This window comes from Caloenas nicobarica, chromosome 11 (genome assembly GCF_036013445.1).
Source record: "Caloenas nicobarica isolate bCalNic1 chromosome 11, bCalNic1.hap1, whole genome shotgun sequence".
Lineage (NCBI taxonomy): Eukaryota > Metazoa > Chordata > Aves > Columbiformes > Columbidae > Caloenas > Caloenas nicobarica.
This window is the reverse complement of record NC_088255.1, coordinates 18216884-18243407: the sequence shown is the minus strand read 5'-3', so window position 1 is coordinate 18243407 and position 26524 is coordinate 18216884. Positions and strand designations below refer to the sequence as shown.

Sequence of the window (26524 nt, the reverse complement as noted above, 5' to 3'; positions counted from 1 at the left end):
GCCGCAGCCCCCCCTGACCTGCCGGTGGCGGTGCCGGTGCCGGTGCGGGCCGGGCTCTGCGGCGGAGCGAGCGGCGGCGGCGGCAGCCGGTCACGCGCCGCCCCGAGCCGCGGGCACCCGCGCGGGAACCCGCCCGCACCGGGAGGGGGGCGCGGGGCGCCCGGGCACGGCGGGGGCGCCGTGCGGGAACGGCAGCGGGGGCAGCGCCGGGGGCAGCGCCGGGGGCAGCGCGGGTCCCTTGCGGTGGGTCCCCCGCGGGGCTCAGCCGGGGTGCGCTCACCTGGGGCGGGACCCCCGTGGGGCGAGACCCACAGGGCAGGGCAGCGGGGGGATGCTGCCTGTCGGGCAGGCAGGACAGGCGGGACCCCCGGGGAGCAGGCAGCCTCCAATGCAGGGCTGTTGCCAAGGCCGGTCACACGGCAGCCACGGGGCAGGTGAGGGGGCTGCTGACACCCCCCTACCCCAGTAGGGTCATTGGGAAGTTCTGTGAGTGTCCCTGGCACCCTCCTGCCCCACGTCTGCCCCGCACCTTCTGCCTGCCCTGTATGGGGCACGCAGCACCCTGGCAGCCACTGCGCTATGGGGTCCTGCCAAAATGCAGGTAATTAGCTAATCAGCTAATTGTCCATCTGGAAAGCTGCCTGCCCTGCGAGGGCTTGGGCTGGCGTCGGCACAGCCACAACGCCACAAAGTCACAGCGGCTCAGGGCTCTGCCCCACACGGTGACGCATCCCAGCTCCCACGTGCAGCACCTGAGCCACTGCAGCCTTGGCAAACCCGTCACCTCCGTCACCCTCCTCTTGCCCAGGCCAGGGGGACATGTGGCACCTCAGGCCCCTATGGCAGCGCCGTGCCAGCGGCACCGCACAGTGTCCCCCTCCTGCTCCCTGCCACCTCTCCATCCCTGGGGCATCAGGCCCGGGCTGGGCTCTCCGTGGGTGCATGGGGCATTTCTGGGCCCCTGTCGACCCAACCCTGCTGCTGGGCTGAGCGCAGGCAGTGGGACCAGGGGGGCTGAGCACAGGGGCTGGGGAATTTGGGCAATGCTGGCCCCCACGAAGCAGGCAGGGCAGGCAGCTAATCTGGGGCTTAGCACTGCGGAGGCCACATGAGGGGTGAGCCAGGCAGTGGCAGAGCCCTGGGGGGCAGCCGGTGAGCCTGCACTGTGCCGGGCACCGCCAGCACCTGGCATTGCCACAGCCGGATGGTCTCATCCTGTGGCTGGGGCAGCTGTGGTGCTGAGCATGTGGTGGGGCTGTGGGGAGGGAGCTGGCTGTGCCCCACACACTGCCCCACACCCCGCGGTCGTTGGGGTGCATCAAGCACAAGGCAGGGGTGCAGCAGCCACCTCCACAGCGCTGGTGCCATCAGCGGTTTCTCCTCTGCCAAGTGACTCACTGGCAGATGAAAAGATGACAGTCCTGCTCAGCTGCTTTCCTGCGCAGCCGGGGATGCGGGGCGGAGGATGCGACCGCATTCTCACACCTCCCGTGCCTGCCTGGGTTTCACCAGCTCTCCCTGCTTTTGCCCACGTGCCTTGCTCTTCTCTCAGGCTCTCCCCAAGGAAGCAGGATGAAACCCCAGTTTAGGAGAACACTGTCCTGATTAAGTGCCCACAGACAGGCTGGAGCCCAGCTTGGCATTTTCATGACCACTGTGGTTTTTTGCAGTGCTGCCCCATGCCCTCCGCAGTCCCCCTTGGCTGCGCTGTGGGGGTGACCACCCCCAGCATCTTCCCTGAGGACCTTTGGTGAAGAGTGGGATGAGACCCCACAACCACAGGCACCGGCAGCCCCACAACCCCTGGGAGCAGAGCTGGCAGCACGCACACGCTTCCATTTTTGTCTAGAAAGGAGTCGCCATCATCACAGCCATAGTGGGACAAATGTTCTTGCTGGCAGCAAAAATCCCAGAGGAGACCGCGAGAGGGAACAGGTGTGGGGCCAGGCCGTGGGGGCCAGGGTGGCACCCGGGGTTCCCCCCGCTCCCCTGGGGAGGTGTCTGGCATGGTGGGAAGCACCGGTGGCTGCCCTTACACCTGCTTTCTCCGGGGATTTTTTTTTTGTGCCAGTGTGTGTGCTGGTGGGCGCTGCGGGTGTCCCCGGGGCAGCCCTCCGTTGCACCCCATGGTGTGGTTGCTCCATCCTGGGGGTGCCGGGGAGCCAGGGCTTGCACAGACACCTCCAGAGGTCCCTCCAAGCTCAGCCATGCGCTGCTGAGCCGGCGGCACAGCCAGGGTGAGCAGCCAGGCCAGGGCGAGCGGGGGCCTGTGAGTGTCCCCACCGAGCCCAAAATGTGGGGATGGCGAGCCCCATGGAGCGGGTTGTGCCCAGCAGAGGCGGTGCTGGAGTTGCTGGGGATGCTGGTACAGGAGGGCGATGGGGAATGAACGGCTGCTGCTGCCGACAGCCGGCCCCTCCGCTGAGCTGGGGGTCCAGGACTCTGGGGGGTCCCCACACCCATCCCCACCGCCTTCTCCTTCCTGATTAATGTTAGACTGGAAGGGCGGAAGTTTCCTTCTTTAAACATCAGAGAGGAGCTGGAAAAAACTAATCCTCGCAGTTGCACAATCCAGGGGAGTTGAACAGCTAAAGAGCAGCCGCCTGCTCACCCGCTGGAACAGGATCTCGCCTCTCCCAAAAAAACAACACAAAGACATTGGACTTTGCTGAAAACACAATGAGTTTATTAAAGCCAGGAAAAAGGGATCCCAGTCTTCCCCCTTGAGTGGACAAAGCTGGACTGGTTGGATTGTTGGAAGTCAACCTGCTTTGTCAACACTGAAATGCTTCTTTTGCCAGTAACAGATAAAAAATGAAATGTGATGCAAATAGGTGAAGCAGTGGGAGCTGCCAGGCACAGCTGGGTACTCCGAAATGAGTGTCTCTGTGGGAACTGGGGCTGCCCAGCGATCTCGCTGCTGTATCCGCCAGGCTGGGTGAGCAGCCTGGTCCTTCCTGACTTGGAAATTTTGGAGTGACTCCCCGCTAGAGAGGTGCAGGTTTCTAAAGGACGAGAACTATCCCTCAGTGACTTCACCTGCTGAATGTGACCATCACGAATTTTGGCTTCTGTTTGAGAACGACTGCCCTTGAAAACTGTATGTTGGAGAATTCTCTTGATTTGTTAAGAGATACATGAGACAAATATGAGAAAAACAAAATAATTTTCTGAAACCAGAGAACCTGAGATGCTGGGATATAGCTTTCCTTAGCTAAACCTCTCCCTGTCCAAAGCTCACAAACAACTCCTGAGACACATCTGAACCATATTGAAATCAACTACAACACCACCCCCGCTGCCTAGGGAGCCAAAAACCTGAACTTTTAGACATAAAAACCAACATAGAGACTACGGCTGAGAAACAGAGTAAAGCCTCTGGCCGCAGAGATAGTGTTACATCTGTGGACTGGAAAAGTTTCAAGGAAATCTCAGTGCTAAATGTGCTTTAGCTGTGCCCTGCCAGCCCTCTCCTGCCCGGGGAATGTCTCAGCAGACTCCACAGCTGCTTCTCTGCTGCGGAAATACAACTGGAGCCTCCAGCATCTCTGCTGGGAGGCAAAGCAACACAGCTCCCGTCAGCTTTCCACGCTGGGGAGAGCTTCTCTCAGATCCCACCGTGTCCCTTACGACATACCTAACACATCTAGAGGTATAAATGGCGACTGAGCTGGCCAAGCCTGTGCTGACGACCCCAAACACAAAACAAACCTCCTCAGTCGGAATAATCACTGTCAAAAACTAAAGAGCAACAGGCCGTGTTCTGCTGAGCCAGTGCATTGCCAGAACGTGGTTCCTCGGAGGCTGCAGGACTGCGGAGAGTGAAGCAGCTCACCTGGCTTTCACCTGTTGTGCTACACAGGGTAAATATATTCTCCTGGGGAGAGGAATCCCAGAAATTCCTTTTTGCGCTAGAAACATTTGCTCTTTTTTTAATTTCCAAACTTTTCTTTCTTTTTTCTGCAAGTTGTTGCAGGCTTTTATTGGAGTGTGGCACTGGTGGGAAATTCTTTGTAAGCCTCGGCTGAGCGCTGCTGAGGATCTGTGGATTGGGAGCTGCAAAAACCGGGTTAGAGCTTCCTAAATTGGAAGCAACCATGTATCTGGGAAAGCAATTTTTTCTGGAGCTTTCCAACTCAATAATCCCGTTTGCCTTCCTTTGCTTCAGCCCACCGTCGGCACATCGAGAGAACTCGCCTTTTCTCATAGTGGGGCACGTTTTCTTCCCCCCCATCACTTTATTCCAGGGGATCCTTCCCGGCCACTGTTTTGCTTTGTTCCCTACAGCTGCATTCTCCACCTCACAGTCTGTGGACAGGTTATTGTTTCTTTGCCCTGGCGTATCTTTTGGTGCAGAAAGGTGACAAACTTGAGGCTGCCTCTGTTGTGGCAGCATCACAGTTTCGAACCCTCGAGTGCCTCTCCTGACCGCCTTCCTCAGCGGGGTTGGCAGAGGCAGCTCCTGTGGTACAGGACAGCATTTTTTCTGGCTTCCCCCCAAAAAGTGACTGTTAGAGCAGCACACACAAGGGTGATTAGTACAGGTCTGTGTTTCCAAACCATCTTTCGCCTCCTGCAAAGAGGTGTTTTCTCTGCCACACACGGCTGCAGCGGTGGGGCTGACTTTCCCTCCTGAAGGTGTGTTCAGGTCACCCCCAGGTTTGCCATCCCCGGTGACCTGGTTCCCCACGGGGGACTGTCTGTGCTGCTCCCTCCCTGTCATGCAGTGGGGCTGAGACCAACCCCAGGAGCTGCAAACCCCTCGGCCTCGGCAGCACGGCCAGCACGCGTTCTCCTCACCCCGAACACAGTCCCGGCACGGGCCGGGGGAGGTCTGGGAAGAGTTATCTGCTGTGTGGGGGGCAGATCTGGCACTAGAAATGAAGGTGTGCAGCTCAGCTAAGGCATTAGTGACCTTCAGGAACCCTTGTTCTTCACACTGCTTCAGGTGCTGATCTCTCAGCTGAGCTGGCAGCGATTCCAGGCTCTCCTTCAGCAGCTGGACGCTGGATTTCACATCCAAAATCTCTGCATCTTTCTGGGGAGAGACCAAGCAGAGCAGAAGCAGTAACCAGCACATTAAAAGGTGCAATAATAGTATTCAAACGAGAAACTTTTAGGTACTATGTGTCAGTTAGACCCTTTAAGTTGGGTATGGACCCAAAGATCAGTGGTTTGTATCTCCCTTTGGAGAAACCAGATCTGTCCAGGAGGTCTCTGACATCCACCAGTTCTTTTTTCACCTCTTTTAAATTTTTTTTCTTCTTTCCCTCTTCATTATAACAGGAGCAGTCTACTTTATAATACACCGTTCGAAGGCAATTTAATATTCAGTTAATATTTTGAAAAAGCGGGAGAAAATTCAGAACAAGGATTCAGAATAAAAGATTAATTTCTGCACTTACGGCTGCAAGTCTCCTCTCCATTTCCAGCAGCGCCTGCTCCATTTGGCTTTTATCTGTCAGAGCTTTCAGCATCGAGTCACAGTGACTTTGAAGAGCATCTTGCACTGAACAGGGAAATCAATAAAAAACACATTGGGTCTTTCATTTGTAAATGTGAATAAAGCACTATCAATACTATTGCTAGTTCCTCCATGGCTTGGCATGAAATACTTCACTGTGCTGTGCAACCACAGTGATTCACCCGCTGAGATCTCCCCGAGCCCGAAGCGATGAACAATAGGGGAGATGTTTAATGCAAAGCACTTGAAAATTATAAGATGCTGCATATAGGCCAAACCTCATTTGCTGTGCGCTATTAGTATGGCAGCTGGAAATGAAAGGGCTACACAAAGCTGCAAAGCTTGGTTCAATGCAAGGAAAGCTGAGGGTTCTGCCAGCTGCACAACAGGCATGGCCAGGGGAGAGGGACCCAAAATATCTGACCCATGGCAGTGTAACTGACCCTCTTCTGTCACCAGCTAATGGTAAACGGGAGCTTGAACGTGTGATGGGAAGAATAGTGTTGCTGATAACAGGCAGGAGATGCAAGAGGTTCATGGCTAAGAAGCGCAACCAGAGACCAGATGACAGAAGAGTGCTGGAGGTGGGTAACCAAAGGAAATCTGCCTGAAGGGACAGCGGAAAATTGTGAAGGATTGTGCAAAGAATTGTGATTTCCAGCTGCTGGGCACAGGAAGGGATTTGGGTCAGAAATTACTGAACAAGGCAGCTGTGCACAGCGTGGAAGGCAGTGGGGGTCCCAGCAGTGTCCTGTGGGGGAACGGACCCTCTGGAAGGGCTTTAAATTGAAGTGAGATGCTCTTGGCTTCTGTCAGTCTTGTTGAAAAACTGATAAAAAAATAAGAATTTTTGTTATATGATTGGACAGTAACAAACACTCCCCATGCAGCTGTGATTATTCTTACAGGAACCACTGCTGTGCCTAAAGCACTACAGCACAGGAACGGTCTGCAGAGATGAAAAATCCTTAGCAATCTTACAGAAGCCTTCCTTTAAAATAATAAATTAGGATCCAGAGAAAGAGCTGTTCGCTAAACATGCCCGGTCTTTGCTGTGAACAGCGCAGGAAGGTGTGTACAGGTGGTGTGGCTGGGGTGGAACGCTGGCAGGTCGGGACAAAACAGGATGCAAAGTGCTCCTGCTAAAACAAAGCACTGACGAGCCAAAGGGCCGGGATAAGTGCAGCTCTGGAGTCCTGGACTAGCGCTGCCTGCTTGAGAAGAATCAGAATAAAGCCTATGTTCTGACAAGCGGCTACAAGAGCTCTGCAATTTATTAATCCTCTTCTGCTACAGTCCCAATTCGTTTGATTGACTTTGGTGTCAGAGGAGCTGAGAGCCTGGCTGAAGCTGTTCCTGCCCGTGGAGCATTTATCTCAGCTCCTTGGTGCAGCACCTCTGGCTCGCAGAGTGCTTGGGATCTCTCCTCCTCCTGCCCAGCTATTTTCATTAAACTTACAGGGACTTAATCATCTTGGTGAGCTCTGCCCTTCTGTCAAACTCTAGATGGAATTGGTCAAAGAGTTAAAAACTATTAAGGAGAGGCAGGCAGAAAGTACAGGCTTTGTTTCTGTTAAAAACAGGGATGTTTTAAAAAGGTACATTCGGGAAGGAAGAAAGACAAGAAATCCGAGCAATTATGGGCTTACTGGTTTGTTCATATATTGTGCAAGGTTTTAGAATAGACCTTGAGGGAAAGAGTACTCAAAGACACGGAGGGAAATGGAATAAAATGGAACAAGATTTTATAAAAGGCAGATTGTGCCTCACTAATGTAATACACCAGGATAAGACAGGTGACTTATTAGTCAAAGTGGCCTTTATGTAGATTCAAACAAAGCTTTTCAGTGGAAGTTGTCATGTAATACAAAAAAAAAAAAGCTGAGGAAAATTAAGTGGATAGCTTCAATTAAAGGGAAAACATCAGCTCCTGAGAGAGGAGGCGTGAGGGGACAAGGTGGCTCTGGAAAGTCCTCAAGGCCTGCTCAAAATCTGCCGTAGTCACCTGGGTGCAAAAGCCAGTGGGCATTTAGGTGATGAGCAGGTGACATGAAGACGCAAATGGCAGCACCAGGGGCTACAGGTGACAGGGCGTGCGGTGTGTGGCTGTGCACAGGCTCGGCCCATGGCACCGCTGTGCACCCCGGCGGGGCTGGAAGCCCGTGTGCAGTCCTGGCCCACCACGAAAAACTAGAGATTGAACTGGGACACGTGCAGAGAAAATCTACAAGATAATTAAGTACTTAGGTAATAATCGCCTCTTAGGAGCTCGAAAGCATTTGGCTTATTTAGCCATGCAAAGCAGAGGTGTCTGGTGGGACGGGACTGGAGGTGCAGTGCAGGTACAGGCCAAGAGGAACCCCTGCGCCAAGATGTATTTTTATCTTTATTTGCCTTCCTCCAAAGGCACAATGCTTCGGCACAGCACGTACTGCTGTCGTCTGGGAGAAGGAACCCTGCAGTTGCCTTGTTCATGCATCTTCCTCAAGTTAAACCACCTCCCAGACCTAGGCTCGGGGGGAATTTCTCCATTTTTTAGGGTGCCTATCACCACCGGACTTTGCCTTGTTCTCTGTCGGAGCGTGGCCGATTTCTGAGGATTATCTGCACGTATTTCAACTCATAAGCTCTCTACTGTTGCAGGCAATTTGATTGTCCCTGCTCTCTCACTGCCATTTTTCAGCTTTTAGTCATTTGCTCTGACAGATTAAGACTTTTTTATTTTTATAGATCACTGGAGGAAAGCTGTGGCTCGCAGAATGGCTTTGTGACAGCGGAGTGAACCTTTGAGTGGCCCTTTCAGACTTTGCATCTGCCTGGTTAGATCCAAGGGCTACCTGCAATCTGAGAGTAGGTTTCTGGGGAGCCTGCCAGCCCATCCTTGGCCTGCGAGTCCATGAAGAGGAGGAAAACAGCAGTGACCAAAGGAGAAAACTCCTTTCACCTCACTCCATCACCTTCCATCTCCACATAGCGAGCACACAGCATCAGCAAACTTAGCTGGGCTTGCTGCTCTTCCCCGAGCGCTTAATTTTAGTTTGGAATTATTTTTAAAACTTTGTGATTTCCCTAGTCTGTCTGTTCTTCTACAACATGGTATCCTCGGCCTAAATATAGCACCGCATCCACTGGGCTTGTGATCTGCACATACGTTTGACTCAGCACAGCGTGCTGCAGGCAAGCAACCGACAGCCAGCCTTTTGAACACATTTAATTTGTATGTGTAGGAGTATTCTGCAGGAAAAAAAAAACCTTCAGTACAGAGGAGGGGCGCTCTCCTTCCCTCTCTGGCTTCCATACCAGAGAAGTGTTCAAACTTGTCAAACACTATTAAAGAACATAAAAATGAACGTTAATCTAGACTTAAAAGAATAGGCATTGAGATGGCCAAACTAGATCACATCAAGGACTCTGTGTCAAATCTCTTATCTTTGAAAATGATCAAGAACGGCTGCTTCAGATAAAGTTTTCTTCAAATAAACCCTGCAGCAGATAGTTATTGAATAACTTGATCACAGTGGGAAAATATTTACTTGGTTAATGAGTGGCTTATGCAGATTCATGCCTTTCCTAAAGTATTTTACTCTAAACAAAATATTTTTTTACAACCTGGAGCATTGCTGTGTTTTGATTTGCTGCTTTCTTTGGATGCTAATGGTTTACATTAATAACATATGGAATGTGAAACCTGGCATGAGACAAAAGGCTGTAGGACCTCAGGGCAGGTCTGCTGCCCTGTGCTGCAAAGGCTTCCGCACAAATCAGCCTGTGCCTGGGTGCAGCTGTGCTCCCAACAGCTGGAAACCATAGCCTGAGCAGCCGAGGGAGGGAGCGTCAGCTTCCCAGCCCAGCAATATTAAACGGCAACTGCTTCTGATGCTTATCGATTATCATCTGTGCAATTCCTCCTGAGACTGGCACTGAGAGCGCGGAGGCTTTAAATAACGCTTTGGAGGTTGGTTCCCCTGCGCCCGGGTTCCGCAGGGGAAATAAGAGGTCGTGTAAACCTGGTGAGACAAGAGCAGGGCAGAGAGCTGTGGAGCTCAGCGCAGCGCTGCGTGTTCTCCCTGGGCCAGCGGGAGGGACGTTTGGGCTGTCACGGCATTGAGATGTGTCAGTATTCACCAAGACAACCACACACCCTCAGCATCCGTGCCCAAGTGCTTTGGAGTCCGGTTAAGTCCCTCATCTTGACAACTTTCATCGCCAGTCGCTGCACAGGGAGCAAGCAGCTGCATGGGAAAGGCATTCCCTTTATCAGTTTTAATCTGCACAGAACATAAGGGAGTCTGGACTGGGTGTCCCAGTCTGGACCCTACCGGTCAGGGTAAAAAAAGCTCAAATCCCACTGTTATAAACACAGCAAAATCTCTTAGAAACTGTGCCAGGAGCTACTGGGCCCTGAAATCTCAATGCAGGTCATGTTTGAAGACTGCCCACTGGGCACTGGATTTTGTCAGAGAATTGCGTCAGCTCAAACCTCTGTAAGGGACACGTTTTGCGTTATTTTGTCACCTTTGCTGGCAGGAGCGTCAGAGGCTTTTCCTGTGGTTTGCTGGCTGGGAATACGCTTCTCATTTGCAATGAAGTCAAGGTGGTGCAGAGGATATGGATGTTGTGAGTTGTCACAGCTGCAACTAGCAGATACCAACAAAGCAAAGCAGTTCAGAGAGGGCTGAGCTGTGAAAATTGGGATTTGTATTAAAAAAAATAGAAAGTTTGGATGGAAGTGTGGGTAGATAAATGAAAATGAGAAAAATACAAAAATGTAATGAGTTACAGGACCTGAAATTGGAAGGAGAGACCAAATGATGAGTGGGCAAGTCAACAAGAGAAACTCTATATAAGGTGGAAGAACTGAGGACACAGGATCCGCTTGCTGCTTTACATCCCTGTGCAGAGCACATCGAGACATGAGCAAGGACCAGAGCAGCTCAGGCAAATGTGATCTCATCTCCAGTGCCAGACACAGCTCCATCCACTGTGTGCAAGCACATACGGACAAACACTCCGAAGAGAATATTTTTTTTATCTTACTGCATAGAGCTTGCCAGCCCAACAGCATTTGGAAATGCTTTGGAAATATATTTTTGAAAAATATTTTCTGTTTTGTTCTCGCCTAGTGGCTATGCAGACTGTGCCAAATGTGCTGCAAATGAGGCCTGTGATATTCCTTACGTGCTTTTAATGAAGACAGACTTGATTTCCACCTTTTCTTGCCATTCAGAGCTCTTTGAATGTCCTGGTGTAATACTTCTCTCTTTGAAAAGAGCCCCTTCACCTTCTGCATTCCTACACGTGAAATCCTCCACTGCCAATGATTTAACATGTCTCTGCCACGTCACACATCCCAAACTACTGTATCATCAGCCACTGGCATTCAGTGCTTTATCAGCTCTGAATTTAGTTCTTTATCACCCGAGTTTAGGAATTTCATACCAGTTTTTCAAGGAAATTGCCTCAATTGGGATCTTTTCAAGGCACTAGTGCAAGAATTTATTTAGTGGGAACTTAAATATCCATCACTGTGATACCAGTCAAATGGCAGTGTTTATCAGCAATTAACCAGTGACAGATGAACCTTCCAGAAATATAAAAAGAACAACATTGTGGAGTGTGTGATGATTTTCATTATATAGTCGACATTCTGCAGCATGATACATTACAGAAAGTGCCAATTTTTCTTTTCAATTGCTTTGAAACTCTAGCAGCAGGCACCTCTGGGAGGTTTCTCATTTCATTCAAGGCACATTTGTTTGAAATGGGTATGTAGAAGAAACAGGACAGCTGAGCAAATGGTATGGAATGAAGAGGGGGAATCGTGAACAATAGATTTGATTTGCAGTGCCATGACAACCATTTCTGTGCAAGAGGTATACGAAATTGGGCAAAGTTCTGCTGCAGAGCGGACAAGTTGAGGCACTGAAGTAATTAGGAGATGGGCAAACGCATAAAAGGAAGATTGTGCTGGCCAAAGCAGACAGATTCTTGCTTACGTTGAGGTCCCACCAAGAACACTTGCCAAGCACAGCAAGGGAGTGTTCTTAGTATAACAAGGTTGGTATTTCCAACGTACAGGCTGTCATGGCCTGGAGCAGAATGCACCAGACTCCGCTATTCTTGCCTGAGAGAGTGGTGTTGACTTACAAGATATCTGCCAAAGCTGTGCTTTGTGGAAGCCTCATTTTACTGTGCAGTAAATATTACAGCGCTTTTGTGAAGGTTTGCTACCTCGAACTCACAAGATATAACTCATTTCACATGACTTCCATGTGTTGAAGTTGGCCTCTTGTTCTTGCACAGAGCAGGGCAAACACAGAGCAGAGTCCTGACAGGGTGTTGATAAAAAATAATGCCAGCATAAAAAATTAATGCGCTCCCAAGGGCTCAGATCTAAGTCAAATCAGAAGCAATTTCTCTGAAGCACTTTCCCTCAGTAAAGGCTGCTGTGATTAGCCGCTTTAGAGATGGAGCTGTTCAAAAGTATTTTACGTTATTGGCTTTTTTGGGAGGTCACCTTTTTATCATGGCAGTAGTGCGCTTCATTATGTGCTTCCTACTAAAGAAACTACCACTACTAGTTTTGCTCATATCTGCTATATAATCGCTTCAAGAGTAGAGGAGAAATGGAAGACTTCAAACTAACATGTGAAAAACTGGGAAAGCCCTAAAAACTGAAACTGGATACTCAGGATATAAATATCTAGGTTATTTTTACTGTATGTTCCGTTAGTGCTCCAGATAGTCTAAAAATGACCGTACTCCAGGCAGAACACGAAAACATACGGGTGCATTTATCTATGCGTGTGTGGCATGTAACCATGCAACATCTAAGTTCTTTGACACGGTGCAAGAGAAGAAAAGAGAATATACCAGAGTAAGAATGGAAAAATTGATAAGTCCGTACCATGGGTGAGTCTTATTTGCTCTTCTCCCTTACGAAGAGCAGCCGTGAGCGGCACGACTTGCCCGGGTCACCCCAGCTTGGAGACAACACGCTGACATTCGGCAGTTTGACTGTGCCCTCTGCTGTTAACAGAAACACAGAAAGGACTCACGTGTCTTGGAAATGGTCTCTAGGTGAACCAAAATGGTTTTGTTTCTTGAATCGAACATTTCTCCAAACTTGTCCAAGCATGCTTGCAGCTGCAAAAACAAAGGTAAATGAGAAAATTAATATGTTGTCTTGTCTTTGTTTGCAAAAACACAACCCCAAATACCACAGAACAAGGACTGCAACTCATGGAATGGAACAGCCTGAAAATGGTTATTTATCTGTTGCTCGAAATGGTTTGTCCAGCTATTGGTTGCAGCCCCAAAGGAGATCTGGAATGGCTCAAAAGGCTCATGAAATGTTGCAGAAGTGTTAACAGATTTTGAAATAGAGATACTGATCTGCAAAAAAAAGCATTAACGATATTAATAAAATTAATTATAAAAGTGTGAGGGGGCAGGTCTTCACCTTCAGACAGTAAGACCACACTGACTTATTCCCGAGAGTAGACTACTTTCTTCAAGCAGAAGGAAAAAAACCTTGATATTTGCAGACAGCCCTTACAGCCTGTTCTTGCTCCCGAGACCCAGAGAAATTCCACTGCTGACTCTAAGGCAAGGCCCTAAAGACCTTGACCCTAAGGACAGGCCAGGAAGACAATAGCATATGCAAAAAACCCCAAAAAAACCCCAAAAAAAACCCAAGACAATTGTTAGTTTAAAGTATGAATGCTCAAGACAATATAATAATTCAAATGTCAGCACAGTAAATTAGAGAAGGTGAATGTTCTGTAACATTTTTTTATTATTCTGCACTCTGAATTTGAATTAACTCACCCCTTGAAGCTTGTCTTTGACATTGGAAATAAAGGTGCTTAAAACCTCACTAAAATGAAGAAAAACAACAAGCATAGTGTAAGTTACTGAAGTAGCCAGAAATTGAAAAGAACACAGTAAACATGAGACATGAAACACTGCAAGGCACAGATTAGTGTGTAATGTAAGCACGGAAACCTGCTTACTTCAGGGGGCATAACCCTCGGAAGTCACCTTGTTTTAAGATATAATGGATTCTGCTATGTAGAGTAAGAAAAAAAATATATATATACACATGCACAATGTATCATATATATGAAATTATTTTCTTTAACTCTCCCCTTTTTGGCCTAGTGTTTGTGCCTCTCTTGACAGTTTTGGTTGGCATTTACACAACTGTCCACATTTGCCAGGGTGTCAACATGGCGCTATTGGCTCTGGAAGGACCTGGCCTTGGCGGAGGTGACGTGCCAGTTGCTGGGATACAGGGGTATTGTCTGTGGACTGGAATAACTGCGGGGAAAAATATGGGAAAAGCTTCAGCATCAACAAAGCCCAAGCCAGGAAGAACAAACACTGCAAATTCTTTCCTCCGGAGATTACACTTGTGGTTCCTGTTATCCATCCTTTTAAGCTGAGCGAGCCTATCAGGAACTGGGCTATATTCACAATTAATCTTTCAACCCCAAATGCACAGACGGTTGCTAAGCACAGCGATAACCTATTTCCTCTCTGAAGATTTGGGTAATTTAAAATCAATCATTTAGGGATCCAAATTGTGACAACCAAAAAGGTGGAGGCCAGGTAGAGTCTAGTTACGAGAATTAAGCAGAGCTTCTGAAATCTTGCTAACCTCATGGAAAGGAAGGTATTCATTTTATTAGTCAAACTTGCGGGGGGATACAAATTGATAAATTATACGTTTATCTTTGTAAAGATAATGTAGGTATTCTATAAAAAGACTACTGATCTGGGAGTGAGTCTGGAGTGTAGGAAGGAACACAATTAATTTAAAGACAAAATAAAAGATAATGAAGAGTTCTGCCTGAACATTCAAAACTATTTGTTCATTTCTCATAATTCACTTACAAAAATCCTCCTCTGATAGGCATTAGAGAATCAAATTTTGCCTTTCAGAAGCATAGTGCCCATTGCAAAAGAGAAAGAGATACATTGGCTGATTTGATCAAAGCCTTTTAACAAAAATGCATTTCACTTTGGATGTCACATTAAAAAATGTACAGAGCTAAGAATTATTTATAGGTGTGCTGGGGAGTTTGCCATCTTTCATTTTTGAGCTTGAAACGCTTAACATGTTCCTTAAAGTCCTTTAGGACCTACACATACATTTAATTAGTAACATCTGACAAAAAGCAGAGGTAAATTACATTAGTAAATTACACTCATCTGTTACCAAAAACCCACAAAATATAAAAACCTGGTATACAATTAAAATTCTAGAGATATGTGCAGATTTATATCGTTGTAATCAACATTGCATCTTCCACTGCACACACGTATGTTTAGCAATCTCCTCATCTGAGGCCGTACTCAGGGTCCCTTTGATCAGTCCCAACACAGGCTACAAAATTTTGAGAAATACAGGCTTTTGCAGCGAATCAATATAGCAAAAAAAAAAAAAGAAACCCCAACCTGCTGATTAGATAAAGAAGGACAAAGGTAAATTCAGGTTAGAGTTTTGTTGTTCCTTGTGGCTTATAGCTGAGCGTGTTACATAAATCACATTGCAAATAAACCCGATTCTCTTATCCTGTGACTCTTTCTGATCAGAGATTATTTTAAACCTGAAAAAATACTTTTCTTGGAGAAATATGCAGCTATGTCATGTATAACTTTTAAGAGGGGAAGAAGGAGCTGCAGGGAGTGAAAACCACTAGCATAAAAAGAATTTCCAGCGGATGTCTACATACCGATCATATTTGTCCTTTATTTTGTTCCTATTCACTTCAAAATTTTCCAAGACACTTTTCACTCTTCCTGCACCAAAATTAAGCGAACCTTTTTCTTTTGCCTCTTCATCAAATAACTGTGGTTTTGTCTGGTATTTGGTAAAAATACTGGGCTCGCTCTGTTGCACAAAAGAAAGAAACATGTTGAAGTATAAAAATAACCAGAACATTAATTAGCAAAAAACATTTGTGTACCAAGTGCTTTGCGGACTGAGATCACAGTGATTGGATGTGACAGATTAGATCAGACGAGGAGATTAAGAATTTTGTGAGATTACAGCTCACTCAGTGTGCCTAGTTAGACTGACTCCCTGTGGAGCTGAGATCCAGCCCTAATTCCTCCAGACTCAGGCCTTTCTTTCATCTTACAGGATTTTCTGTTGGTTATGACCATCAGGTGTGCAGATTTTTTTTCCTTTATGCTCAACACAGAGACTAAAAATGAATTCCAGCGTTCTGGAACTGCAGAAAAGTTAAAGCTGTCAGTGGGAGCTCCCAGTACAGGAATCTAAAGAAAATCCTGTTGAATTTCCTAGTGGATGACATCATTTTGTTGCCAACTGGCAACATCACCAGACTGCAGATGAGTTTTTTTACATGCTTCAATATGCATTTCAGAACAAGAAATTTAATATTAATATGGAAGCTGAAAAGACCTTCTTCATTCTACAAACTTCCCAGACACTGTGTGACCAAAATGGAAATGCCTTTTCCTTAAAACAAAAGAAAATGCAAATTCCATTAAATTTTCTTCTTTCATCATGAGGAGTGAATTTCCTTCTTTGTGTCTGACGAAAAGCTGCTGCAGTCAATGGGTAAAATCCTCTGCAAAATGCAGAGGACAGCAGACAGGATCTGGAGCTGAAGGACAGCCTAGGGCCACTGAGCTGGCACCACTGGTCTTTCCTAATCTTTGCTCTCAGGCATGTTTATTCATATCTGACTATATCTGTTAGCAGTGCAGGAACTATTTTAGTGAGGCTGGTAACATCAGAAACCACGTGCTGTAGGAGAAATATTTTGAGCGTAGAAGCTCTTCATCCAAAAGCATTCAAGCATCTGCGATAACAATGATACAGCAAGGTAATTTTCAGTCAATGGAAGTAAATACTGAAAACCTCTGTCATCCTTTCTAGTGAAGAGAAACACAGCATTTTTCAAAGAGGAAAAGATGCAATAGTCTACTTTAGCTGGGTGGTCTAAAGGCTTGAGAAAAAAATCGTATTATTTTAGTAGTCAAAATAATGTGATTAAAGAAAATAATGCCTATCTCAATAACAATTTATAGAAATCTGTTATAAATACTAGGTTTTCAGCCAACCAGGCTGCTACTTTGTCTAGTCACAGTAAATATGTATATGTATCAAGAAGACAACTCGATTTCAGCAGTTACTAACATTTGCAAATGTTACCCTGTTTCCCCAAAATTAAGACAGGGTCTTATATTAGTTTTTGCTCCAAAACTTATTACTTTTTTACATGTATAGCTGCCTGGACACTATTTAAATGGACTTTAAAAATGAACTGTAACTAGGGCTTATTTTTGGAGTGGGGCTTATAATTCGAGCATCCTTAAAAATCCTGACAAATCATACTAGGGTTTATTTTCAGGGTAGGTCTTATTTTCGGGGAAACAGGGTACCACCAGATTGCGGCATTTTCCTTTAAGTTTGGATGGTGTCTGGTGACCGAGAGCGAGACTCACGTCCTGGGAGTTGTGCTGTCCCAGCTGGGTGCCCAGCTCCAGTGGCGCTGCTGCCGACTGCACGTTCTCCGGGCAGAACTGGGAGCCGAAGAGCAGCTGAGAATCGCTCAGGCTGGAGTAGTCGCTGTGAGCGCTGCTCCGGATGGAAAGCCTGTTAGGCCTGGAATGGGGCAGAGTGGGTTGTGAGTGAGCCTTGAGCAATTAAAAAGACAAACAGAATTCCCAACATGAGCTGCTGGAAGTGTTCAAGCATAAGACGAGAGGAAATGGCCTCAAGTTGCACCAGGGGAGGTTTAGATTGGATATTAGGAAAAAAATTTCCCTGGAAAGGGTTGTCAGGCATCAGAACAGGCTGCCCAGGGCAGTGGTGGAGTCACCATCCCTGGAGGGCTTGAACAGATGCGGAGATGAGGTTCTCAGGGACATGGGTTAGTGCCAGAGTTGGGTTAACAGTTGGACTCAATGATCCTGAAGGTCTCTTCCAATGAAAATGATTCTATGATTCTATGGCCCAGTCCAACATGTTCGTTTTCACTCTCCACTTGGACAGTACCACCGTTCCTATAACTGTGGAGTGTTTAACAGCATGGTTTTGTTCAGCAAAGCCAACTGGCTGATCTTAAACTGCCGCAGTGCAGCCGCTCGGCATTCACCTTGCAGGGGTGAAGGTGTTTCACCAGCAGGTCCTGCAGACACAAAACCAAACCCAGGATGGCCACCGCACTCACCTTACCCTGCCTGCCCAGTCTGTCCTAGTTTAAGGGACACTTTGGGGTTTGCTCCTAACCAGTGCCAGGTCTCTCTCTTTTCACTACTCTGGATAATAATTTCCGCTGTAACTCAGATGCTGCTCAATTTAATTGGAAGAGAGTAAACCTTTCAGACTGACAGTTGATATTTCTTGGGCATTTATTCTCCAGATACCTTAAGTCTGACATGCTGGAACAACAAATAATTAGGTAGCATATGGCTGGACAAATTGATCTGAATTGTTAGATATGTTCCAAACATAATAACCTGCTACTCAAATGTTCTGTTCTTTCTCTAAGCATTGGCCAAATAAACCTTTTCCAGCTCGCCTTGACTTTGTGCTGTGTTGCTCTGTTTCTATTCCTTTTCAGACGCGGCTTCCACTGCGTTACGGACGGGATCGTGGCATGGTACCAGTTTCCCTCAGGCAAGGGTGTCCCTGCACAGCTGCACCGCTTCTCATTCTGTCAGAGACTGGCTTTGGGTTTTTTCTAGCAAAGATACAGACCTGTTGCATTTTTCACATGATCAGTATTCCATTGCTCCACGTCCACAAGGCCTGATGGAGTGCTTAGGCTAGGTCCAAATGTAAGAAAAGTTGGGCCGGGTTTATACTCTCAGTTTTTGCTGAGTTTTAAGTTAACAAAATGGAGAGGTGCTGCCTTTGGAACTGGGAATTACAGACCAAAATTAAAAGACTCAGAATTTTCCTTTAATATCAAATAATATAAGCAAATGAGAAGGACCAGGAGACTAATTTATGAGTATAACAAAAGATGATCACCCCAACATTTATTAGCAGTGACATGTTCGGTTAATCTCTAGTTTTGGAAGGAGCCCAAACATGACACACACGACAGGGAAGGGATTTAGCAGCAGTACTTTAACTGCTCAGTCTCCCTCTTCATTATATAGTGGTGTTGGTGACAATATCACATTAATACTTTTGGCTTTGAGCTCACCAAGTACGCTGATCCGCAGGCAAAAATAGATGAGGTATGGGTTTTTGGATTCTCAAAAAGCCTGATAAATCTGTCTGAATTCAAAACTTCTCCCTTGATCTGTCTCTGAAACCCAAACCTACTAAGAAAAATATCTGAATACTTTTACTAGCACAGATTCTTGTTTCCATCTCAGCTTAAGCATTGTAAAGAAAAATAAATTTTCTTAATCTACAGGCAGCATGTCAGGCAGAGATGTGAGCACAGGGATGCATGATGTTGCATCCCACACGGGCAGGGCCCCTGCTTGCAATGTGAGTGTCACATCTCTTGCACCAGTTTTCTAAATCCTCCTGTCTTCTAGCAAAAGGAAGCACCCTCTTGGCTTAAGGAAGGGTTTTTATAATCCCTAAATGCTTTACTGTCCTGTCAAACCCCTCTGAAAGTGTCTGGTACAACTGGTGAATATCACATCCCACAACCTGCTCATTTTCTCAGTCCCTTCTCATTTCCTAATGCCCGAAGTACAAGATTCCTATAACAAAGAGTTTTATGACTCGTATTTTGATGAGTAGCGAGCTGAGAGGACTTTATGAGCCAAGTGACTTTCTGGGCTCACTCTGCACTGACACTATGACCAAAGGCAGCTGTTGGTTGCCCCGGAGCCTAATCTGTCTGTTTTAAGTCCACTGCCTCAGTGGTTAGTTTAGGAACGATGTCACTTCTGCAAATTATGGGGGAAAGATAAAACAGGTGTCTCTTTTGAATACACTCATCCTTCCAGAGCAATGCATTCCTTTCTCCCTTGCTTAACTCTGCTAGTAATTCATTTACTAACCAGACCACCTGGGCAAGATATGAGCCTGGCTACATTTGGGCCAGGCCTATCCCTGATGGGGAGATCAGACAACTGGGATCAGATCCACGATCAGATCCATGATCAGGCAACCACAGCTCTTCTAACCAGCTGCCCATTCCCTTCAGGATGCCTGAGCTGCAGGGATGCATGCTCCGTCCTAAATATAAACCCTTCCTTATAAACAGCAAAGAAACATCCCAGATATTTAATCCCAGTTAGAAGCCCCTCCGAGGTGATGCAATAGTTTACCTCAGGAGAACTTTTAGCATTCTGCTAACATGAGCCATTCCCTGAGTGGTTCATACACTTGTGCCCACAGTGTTCCTGTGGTGTTTGCACTAGCAGGTGTCCAAAGCAAAACCAGCTTTCGATATGCAAGACAAATGCCATCCTAAGTTCTTGTCAGCTAAAAAGAAGTGCTAAATCATTCTCTGCTGGCTGATGGAACAGTTTATTTTTCCCACCTAACTTTATGCAAGGTATTGCAATACTGGCAAATCCAACCCCTTCTGTAATACGAGCATGATCTAAAAAATCTGCAGCCCTCTGCATATCTGGGGAGTCAGTTCTTGGCAGGCTCAGTTTCTCAGTGGGAATTCCTCCCCATAGGAGAAGTTACCTCTTTTGAGACCCTCTTTCATTTGTCTAAGCTCCAGTTTCCACTTCCAAATATTTTAGCACAACCATATGCAAATGTTCACCTTTCATTCCAAGGTTCTGCTTTGCCCCAAACAGCTCTCAGATAAAACAACCCAAGAGAAACACGACATGCAATAAATACCCTCTTCTTGTGTTTCCTGGATGTTTCTAGGGCATTGACAAGCTAAAGATTCATAAAAATAAATTACTGTAGGCCTTATCAGTCTTTTTTTTTAATTGGTAAACTTTGCTGTTTGGATGCATCCTTACGTGCCAATGCCAAAGTTTAAGAGTCAGTCGGAAAAGCAAACTGAGCCTTCTACAATTTGCAAAATAACATTTGTCCATGGTGCTGCTGTGATTTTTTTCTGGTTCTGTCATCCACACTGAACCTGTGCCAACATCCCTCTTCTTCCCAGGCACTGTGGGTGAAGCTCACTTACGCCTTCCTGACATGTCTCTTCACAGTGCAGTAAAGCCTCTTTCCCAAAGAAGAGATCTTTTGCTCCTGGTAGTGATCTTGAGTAGGATCAGTGCCAGAAAGTTCCTCTTCTCCCAATTCCCTGTCAGAAAATCTCCCAGCCCTTTCTGCTCCTCCTCACTTAGTGACCAGGGCTGCATCACGACAAATCCGATTGAAATTCTGAGAGCTGCCCTTCACCCGCACTTCCTCCCGGCTTTAGTCTGTATCTATAGGAACTATCTCTACCTCTGCTACGCTGCTCTCGTCGTCACTATTTGCTGCCTGCTGACGTGTTCAGCAAATGAGCAAGGATCAGTGTTGGCTTTGGGAGCAGAGCAACTTCAGCATCCAGGTGCCTGGAGGAGTTTAAATCACAGAGTTTTAGCTGCTATTGCCACTTCCAGCCATTTGCCATCTCTTCACTGGGAACAGTCACAGCATAAAATTATTATTCTGATTTCTGTCCTCTGGAACAGCACGACCTGCTTGTCGCAATCATTTGCGCCATATCCTAAAAGGAATTTCTACAAAACAGATTTTGGCGCCGGTCCTAATGCATTAACCACAATGAAATCCTTCTCAGTTATTCAGCTCAAACACTGCCTCCAGTCTCCACATTCCAGTCTCAAAGTCCTTCTGGTCTTGTTTTAAATCCTCAAGGTCATTTTTACTTTCTATGAGCTACTCTATTATTCATTTGGCTGTGATTCAGTACTGCCCAGACATTCCTCACCTTGGAAACCATGTTAGCCCTTTGTCCTGAGTCGGTTGCAGGGGCTCGTAGGGTCTTTTCCTCAGGAGGAAATTGGGATTTCCATGGAACAGCCTTATTTATTTACAGAAAATACATCCCTGGCCATATTAAGAATTAGACATCTGAAGACAGGAGTTTTTGCCCCCTCAGTCTGAAACCATCTTCCAGCCTATACTTACAGCCCCGGTTTCTCATTCTTCCAAAGCTCTGGATTTTTACAGCTGCTCTCCTGGTCTTCATGCTGGAGGTCTCCTTAGTTTTCTGCGTATTCCGGGACCTTCGAAATATGTGGCTTTGCTACATGGGATGGAATTTCATGGGATAATGGATTGAGTGAGGCTGTTAAACTTGGAAGATTTTTCTCAACAGCAGAAATAAGCCATAGAGAGTAGTGGCGCAAGTAGGCCTTAACTGACAGCATCCCTTTTGAATGCCTCTTTAATATTTTCATCATATATTGGCCTTACACACTCTCTGGCAGGCTTTCTGTTTTTGAAGTCTTTGGAAGTAGGTATATTAATAGCTTTTATGCCTTTAGCAAGTTACTGCTTTTCTCATGGAACAAGAAAATTCTCATAACTTCAATTCAAAATCACAATATATTGGTTTCTATTTTCCTATTTTTTACTGTCTTTTGTTTCTTGAAGGAAGTAGTCATCTTTACCACGTCAGTCTGGTACGGATCCTTCTCGCATCTGATCTGATAGCTGGTACACATTTGTTCTGAGCTTTAACATGAGGTCTAACTAATCTCTATGCCTCAGGCAAGCATTTAACCCTTCTCGTTGTCCAGTTTAACTTCTTTTTAACAAGCTTCCTTATTACTATGTCAGTGTCTTTTTTTGAAATTTAACAGCAGTTGGTTTTTTTGCTCATGCAGAGATACTGACTCCAGTTCCCCACAGTTCCTTTCATGGTAGCACTACGAGAACAGTAAATACCCTGAATGCGGGTCCTGTGCCCAGCTCAGGACCAAGGCGAGACATGTCCCTTCCCTGGGGAGTTCCCTGGCCCAGGCAGGTATTTATGGAGTGTCTGAAAATGTGCTTGCAGCATCATGCCCCAGTGATGCTTACCCAGTCGATAAAAGGCTGATTAAAGCATCTCTGCTTTTGCGGCTGCTGTTCTCACATCCCCTGTGATCTTTCTTCACCTGCCCCTCTGGCTGGGCAGGCGGCAGCGCTGCTCCAACGCGGCACTTCCCCTAATTGACTCTAGCATTTCAATCCACAGAAATTGCCTCGTTTGTCAATACACTTAAATTGAGTCCAAGTTTTCTCCACCGTATGGCTGTCATTCTATCCGCGTGATCCTCTCCCCCTTTCTTAAATAATTGACACCCTGATATTACAGTGTCCAACTAAATAATTTGCCTTCTCCCGTGTTTCTAGGATCTCTGTTATGTCAATATTCACATATAAAACCAGGAAAACCAGAGACTTTCGTTCCCCCACTCTATTTCTCAGGCTGCTGGTGGTTTTGAAGAAGCACGGGTGCACGTGACAGATAGCTAACAAATAAAACCCAGAGCAATCTTGGGCTTCTGCAGAACCGCTGCCATGAGGATATTGTGTTGCTGGAGCTCTGCATTTCTCAGAGACCTGGTGGCAGATGCTCTCAGAAGTAACACCCTGAATTAAACTTGCGAAGAACTCGCAGCATGATTCATACCCTGCCTAGATTATATATTGATTTATGTCTCATTTTTAGAGCTCCCTGAAAGACGGTGTTCCGGGGATTATGTAGAATACCCTGCTGTGGTGAGAAAGGGTTCTAGTAACAGAAGTGAGACAGGAAAAAGTAATCCACAACTCTCCCCCTATTTCAAATAAACACACACGTACACACTCCTATGAGGAACTTTTTTTTCCTCTTTAGAAAAAGTTAATTCTCCTCCTGAGAATCTTCTCCTGCTTCTTAACTCCTAAAAAAATCCAGCTGCATTTTCAGCAATGTTTAGTGCCCTATTTGAACCCCGTGAACTGACTTGCAAAAAATGTGGAATGCTGAGGAGTGGGCGTTTGGATCTTGTCTGTATTTTCATCCTGTATTAATAAATGAGTTAAAAGGGAAGGCTTTGTAGCTGACAGGATACTTTGGAGGAGGAAGGAATTCAAGTGATCCCTTTCCAAACTGGCACCTGTACTTCTTCCATTCATTTCCTTCCCTGTTGCACGACTCCACAGAATGATTTATATATTTTTTAAAAAAACATAATATAATATAATATAATATAATATAATATAATATAATATAATATAATATAATATAATATAATATAATATAATATAATATAATATAATATAATATAAATATATTTTAATGCATTCCCTAAATTACCCCTTCTCAGTCTCTGACCAGCAAGAAAGTCACAGGTTTTCATACTACTTAAAAGCAACTTATAGAAAAAAAAAAAGGAGAGAGAGAAATCTACAGATACCACAAAGCCAATAGAATTATGCAATGCATATTTACAAAGACAAAACCATGACAGATATAAACATGTTTTTCCCTGAATTGGCTCCCCTTTGACCCCTGCATCTGTGCAAAACTCAATTAATTCATATCTATACGACAAGTATTTTTATAATGGGGGAGGAAACTACTATTATGTTTTCATTATCATCCATCATCGTGGTAACATCAGGACAAAGAGATAGTATCACTAAAACTGTGAATTTGAACAACAGTTAGTTATGTAAGTGGGTTATTTAACAGGCTCAGAGGACCAAATTCATCAATTAGCTTCTTCAGTGTTAAACAAGGGATAAATCTTACTGTCTTTTTTAGCCAGGTGATGCAAAATGTGATACTCAGCTGTAAAAAATTCAGCTGGTCTTACATATTTGCTATCCAGATGTTTACATCCAAATAACATTTGTTGTTTTGCTACATACTGTAGATGTGGGGAGTTCTAGCTGCTCGTTGACTTCTGCTGGGAAAAAAAATTAAGCCATGCATATAAATGCAGTATCTGGAATAATTTTAGAGTTACATAATGTGTAACAATACTACAAATCACAACTCATTTTATCTATCCTTTGCACAAGGCAAGAGGGAACATTTAACTTATCTAATTAGCCGTAGGACAGAACTTTCCTGCACCAAACCCCAGATAAACCAGCGAGCAGCTTTCAGGCAACGCTGGTTTGTAAATCCCCAGCAATGGTGGATCTATCAGTGCCTGGCAGGCTGGGAGAAATGCAGGCACAAATAGGATCACAGAGTAGGCTAATTAACCACCACTAATTAACGATGGATCAATTCTAGATGTGTTTCACCCCATCACTATCAAGCACCCAGAGTGTTTCATTTTATACACAATTTCCTCACGGTCTTTCTTCCCCAAGCTCACCCGGTGGCTGTCGGCGTGCTCAACATCTCCTTGATATTCCAGACGTTAAAATTCATCTTTTTTTCAGATCTGACGCCTTCGCTGGGAGTTGTCGGCCCTCACCATGGCCCCGGCGCGCACGGCCTCTGCTCCTGCCTCTCCTTCCCCATGGCGGCCACGCTGCCCTGCACAGAGGGGGACGATGGAGAGGGACGATAAGCCCCGCTTGGGGGGAGCATCCCCCTGTGTCCCCTCGCTGTGGGGAGAATCCGAGGGGGGGACACGGCCCTGCAGGCCTGGGGCAGGCCCAGCCGACATGGCCGCCCCAGGGCTGGGCCTGGGGGCTCACCATGGGGCCCATCGAGCCTGGGGGGTTCCCTGGGTCTCACCCCAGGGATATGGATCCCAGGGTCAGCCCCCCAGCTCAAATCTCTCCCTAGGCTGCCCATGGCCCCAGGGAACATGGGGCCATCACGGGGCAGGGGGAAGAAGAGGAGGCTGCTCCCCTGGGAGCCCATTTATTATACTTCGTGTCCAGAGGCTGTGTGGTCTCTTGTGTAAATACCTCTCACTGAAATGCAGAACGGTTTAATTTCATCCATTAGAAGTACGACAAAAATAACCCATCATCTAAACACTCCCTAGAGAAAGATTCTCAAATATGGTTTTACGGGAATTTTTTCCATGTTCTTCTGTGTCCTCCATCTTCAGGAATGGAAAATGGGCACACTTGCCTATTTTTTTTCCTCCTTTAATTCAAAACAATTTCAATACCAGTTAAAATGTTGGGTTGCTGGTTCTGAAGATACTCCATAAGCACTAAACCAGAAATAAGGTTGATATAAATTCATGGATCAATTAGGGGAACTTCTCACATTCCCCTTTACGCTCTTTTGGCTTTAGTACTAACAGCAACCTGGAGCTCAGAGGTGTTAAAATAACAGCTTTCTTGATGTAAGTATCTGGTTTCCTAATTGAACCCCACAGTAATAAAGTTTTCACTTAAAAAATAAAATTTAAAAAAAAATCTGGACTTTTAGCCATAAAAAGCTTCTTGGAGTGACTTTGCTGCATTGTTTTTTCTTGTCACTACAGCATTAGTGCTCATATAAATAGCTCAGATTTATCACAGCAGCTCGTTACCTCTCAGCTGCATGATGAGCCTCTAGCAGGTTGTTTTTTCTAGGACCAGAGCAGGGAATCACATCCTGGATCGAGTTCCTGCTTCAAGGATGAGATAATGGCCGGGCTGTCCACGGGAGCAGTGGGCTGGAAGGCAAACCTTCCTCCAGAGAGCTGTGCTGATGGGAACATTAATGCTTATTGCGCTCGTTGGGTAAATAAAAGCCTTGTTCTGCTCCTAAACTGCCTACAGCTCCATTGTACAACCCGGCGCATGGCACTGCTGCCAAGAGCCTTGCTGTGCATCCAGGTCCTATATGGCCTTGCATCATAAATGGTGATTTTCCATCATTTTATTGCTCGTAATTGGAAAGTTGGCCCAGAACACCCTTCAGAAGAGACTGTAGAGCCCTGTATCCATTTACAGCGCTTCCACTGCCCTTAGGAGAGGATTTTCCGGTGCTTTGCACACCGGTGATAAGGTTTGGCATGTTATTTTTGGTTATTATACAGAGCTATTCCTATTTCTGCTGCAGCTTGAGCTTTCTGGTTTGAGCATCTACTGAGTTTGTAGAATATGATAAACGAGATTTTTGTATTTCCATCTCTCCTGACAAAGGAAAGAAATTTCTATAAGGAAACATTTTTTTAATTATAGATTTGACAGCTACCTCCAGTTCCAGTCTCCCCCATCCATAATGCACTCTGGGGAGA

At 46.0% G+C, this 26524-nt stretch overlaps 1 protein-coding gene across 1 annotated transcript; it reads right to left on the bottom strand.

The window, feature by feature from the left end:
- Positions 1-3672: 3672 nt before the first annotated feature.
- Positions 3673-24765, bottom strand: IHO1 (interactor of HORMAD1 1). Its single transcript, XM_065642923.1, has 8 exons — positions 24710-24765; positions 16949-17108; positions 15205-15362; positions 13295-13343; positions 12523-12610; positions 5406-5509; positions 4604-5038; positions 3673-4570 (listed from the first exon to the last, which is right to left on the bottom strand). Exons 1-8 carry the CDS (start codon positions 24763-24765, stop codon positions 3716-3718), a joined length of 1905 nt encoding a protein of 634 aa, XP_065498995.1. The 3' UTR covers positions 3673-3715.
- Positions 24766-26524: the final 1759 nt, after the last annotated feature.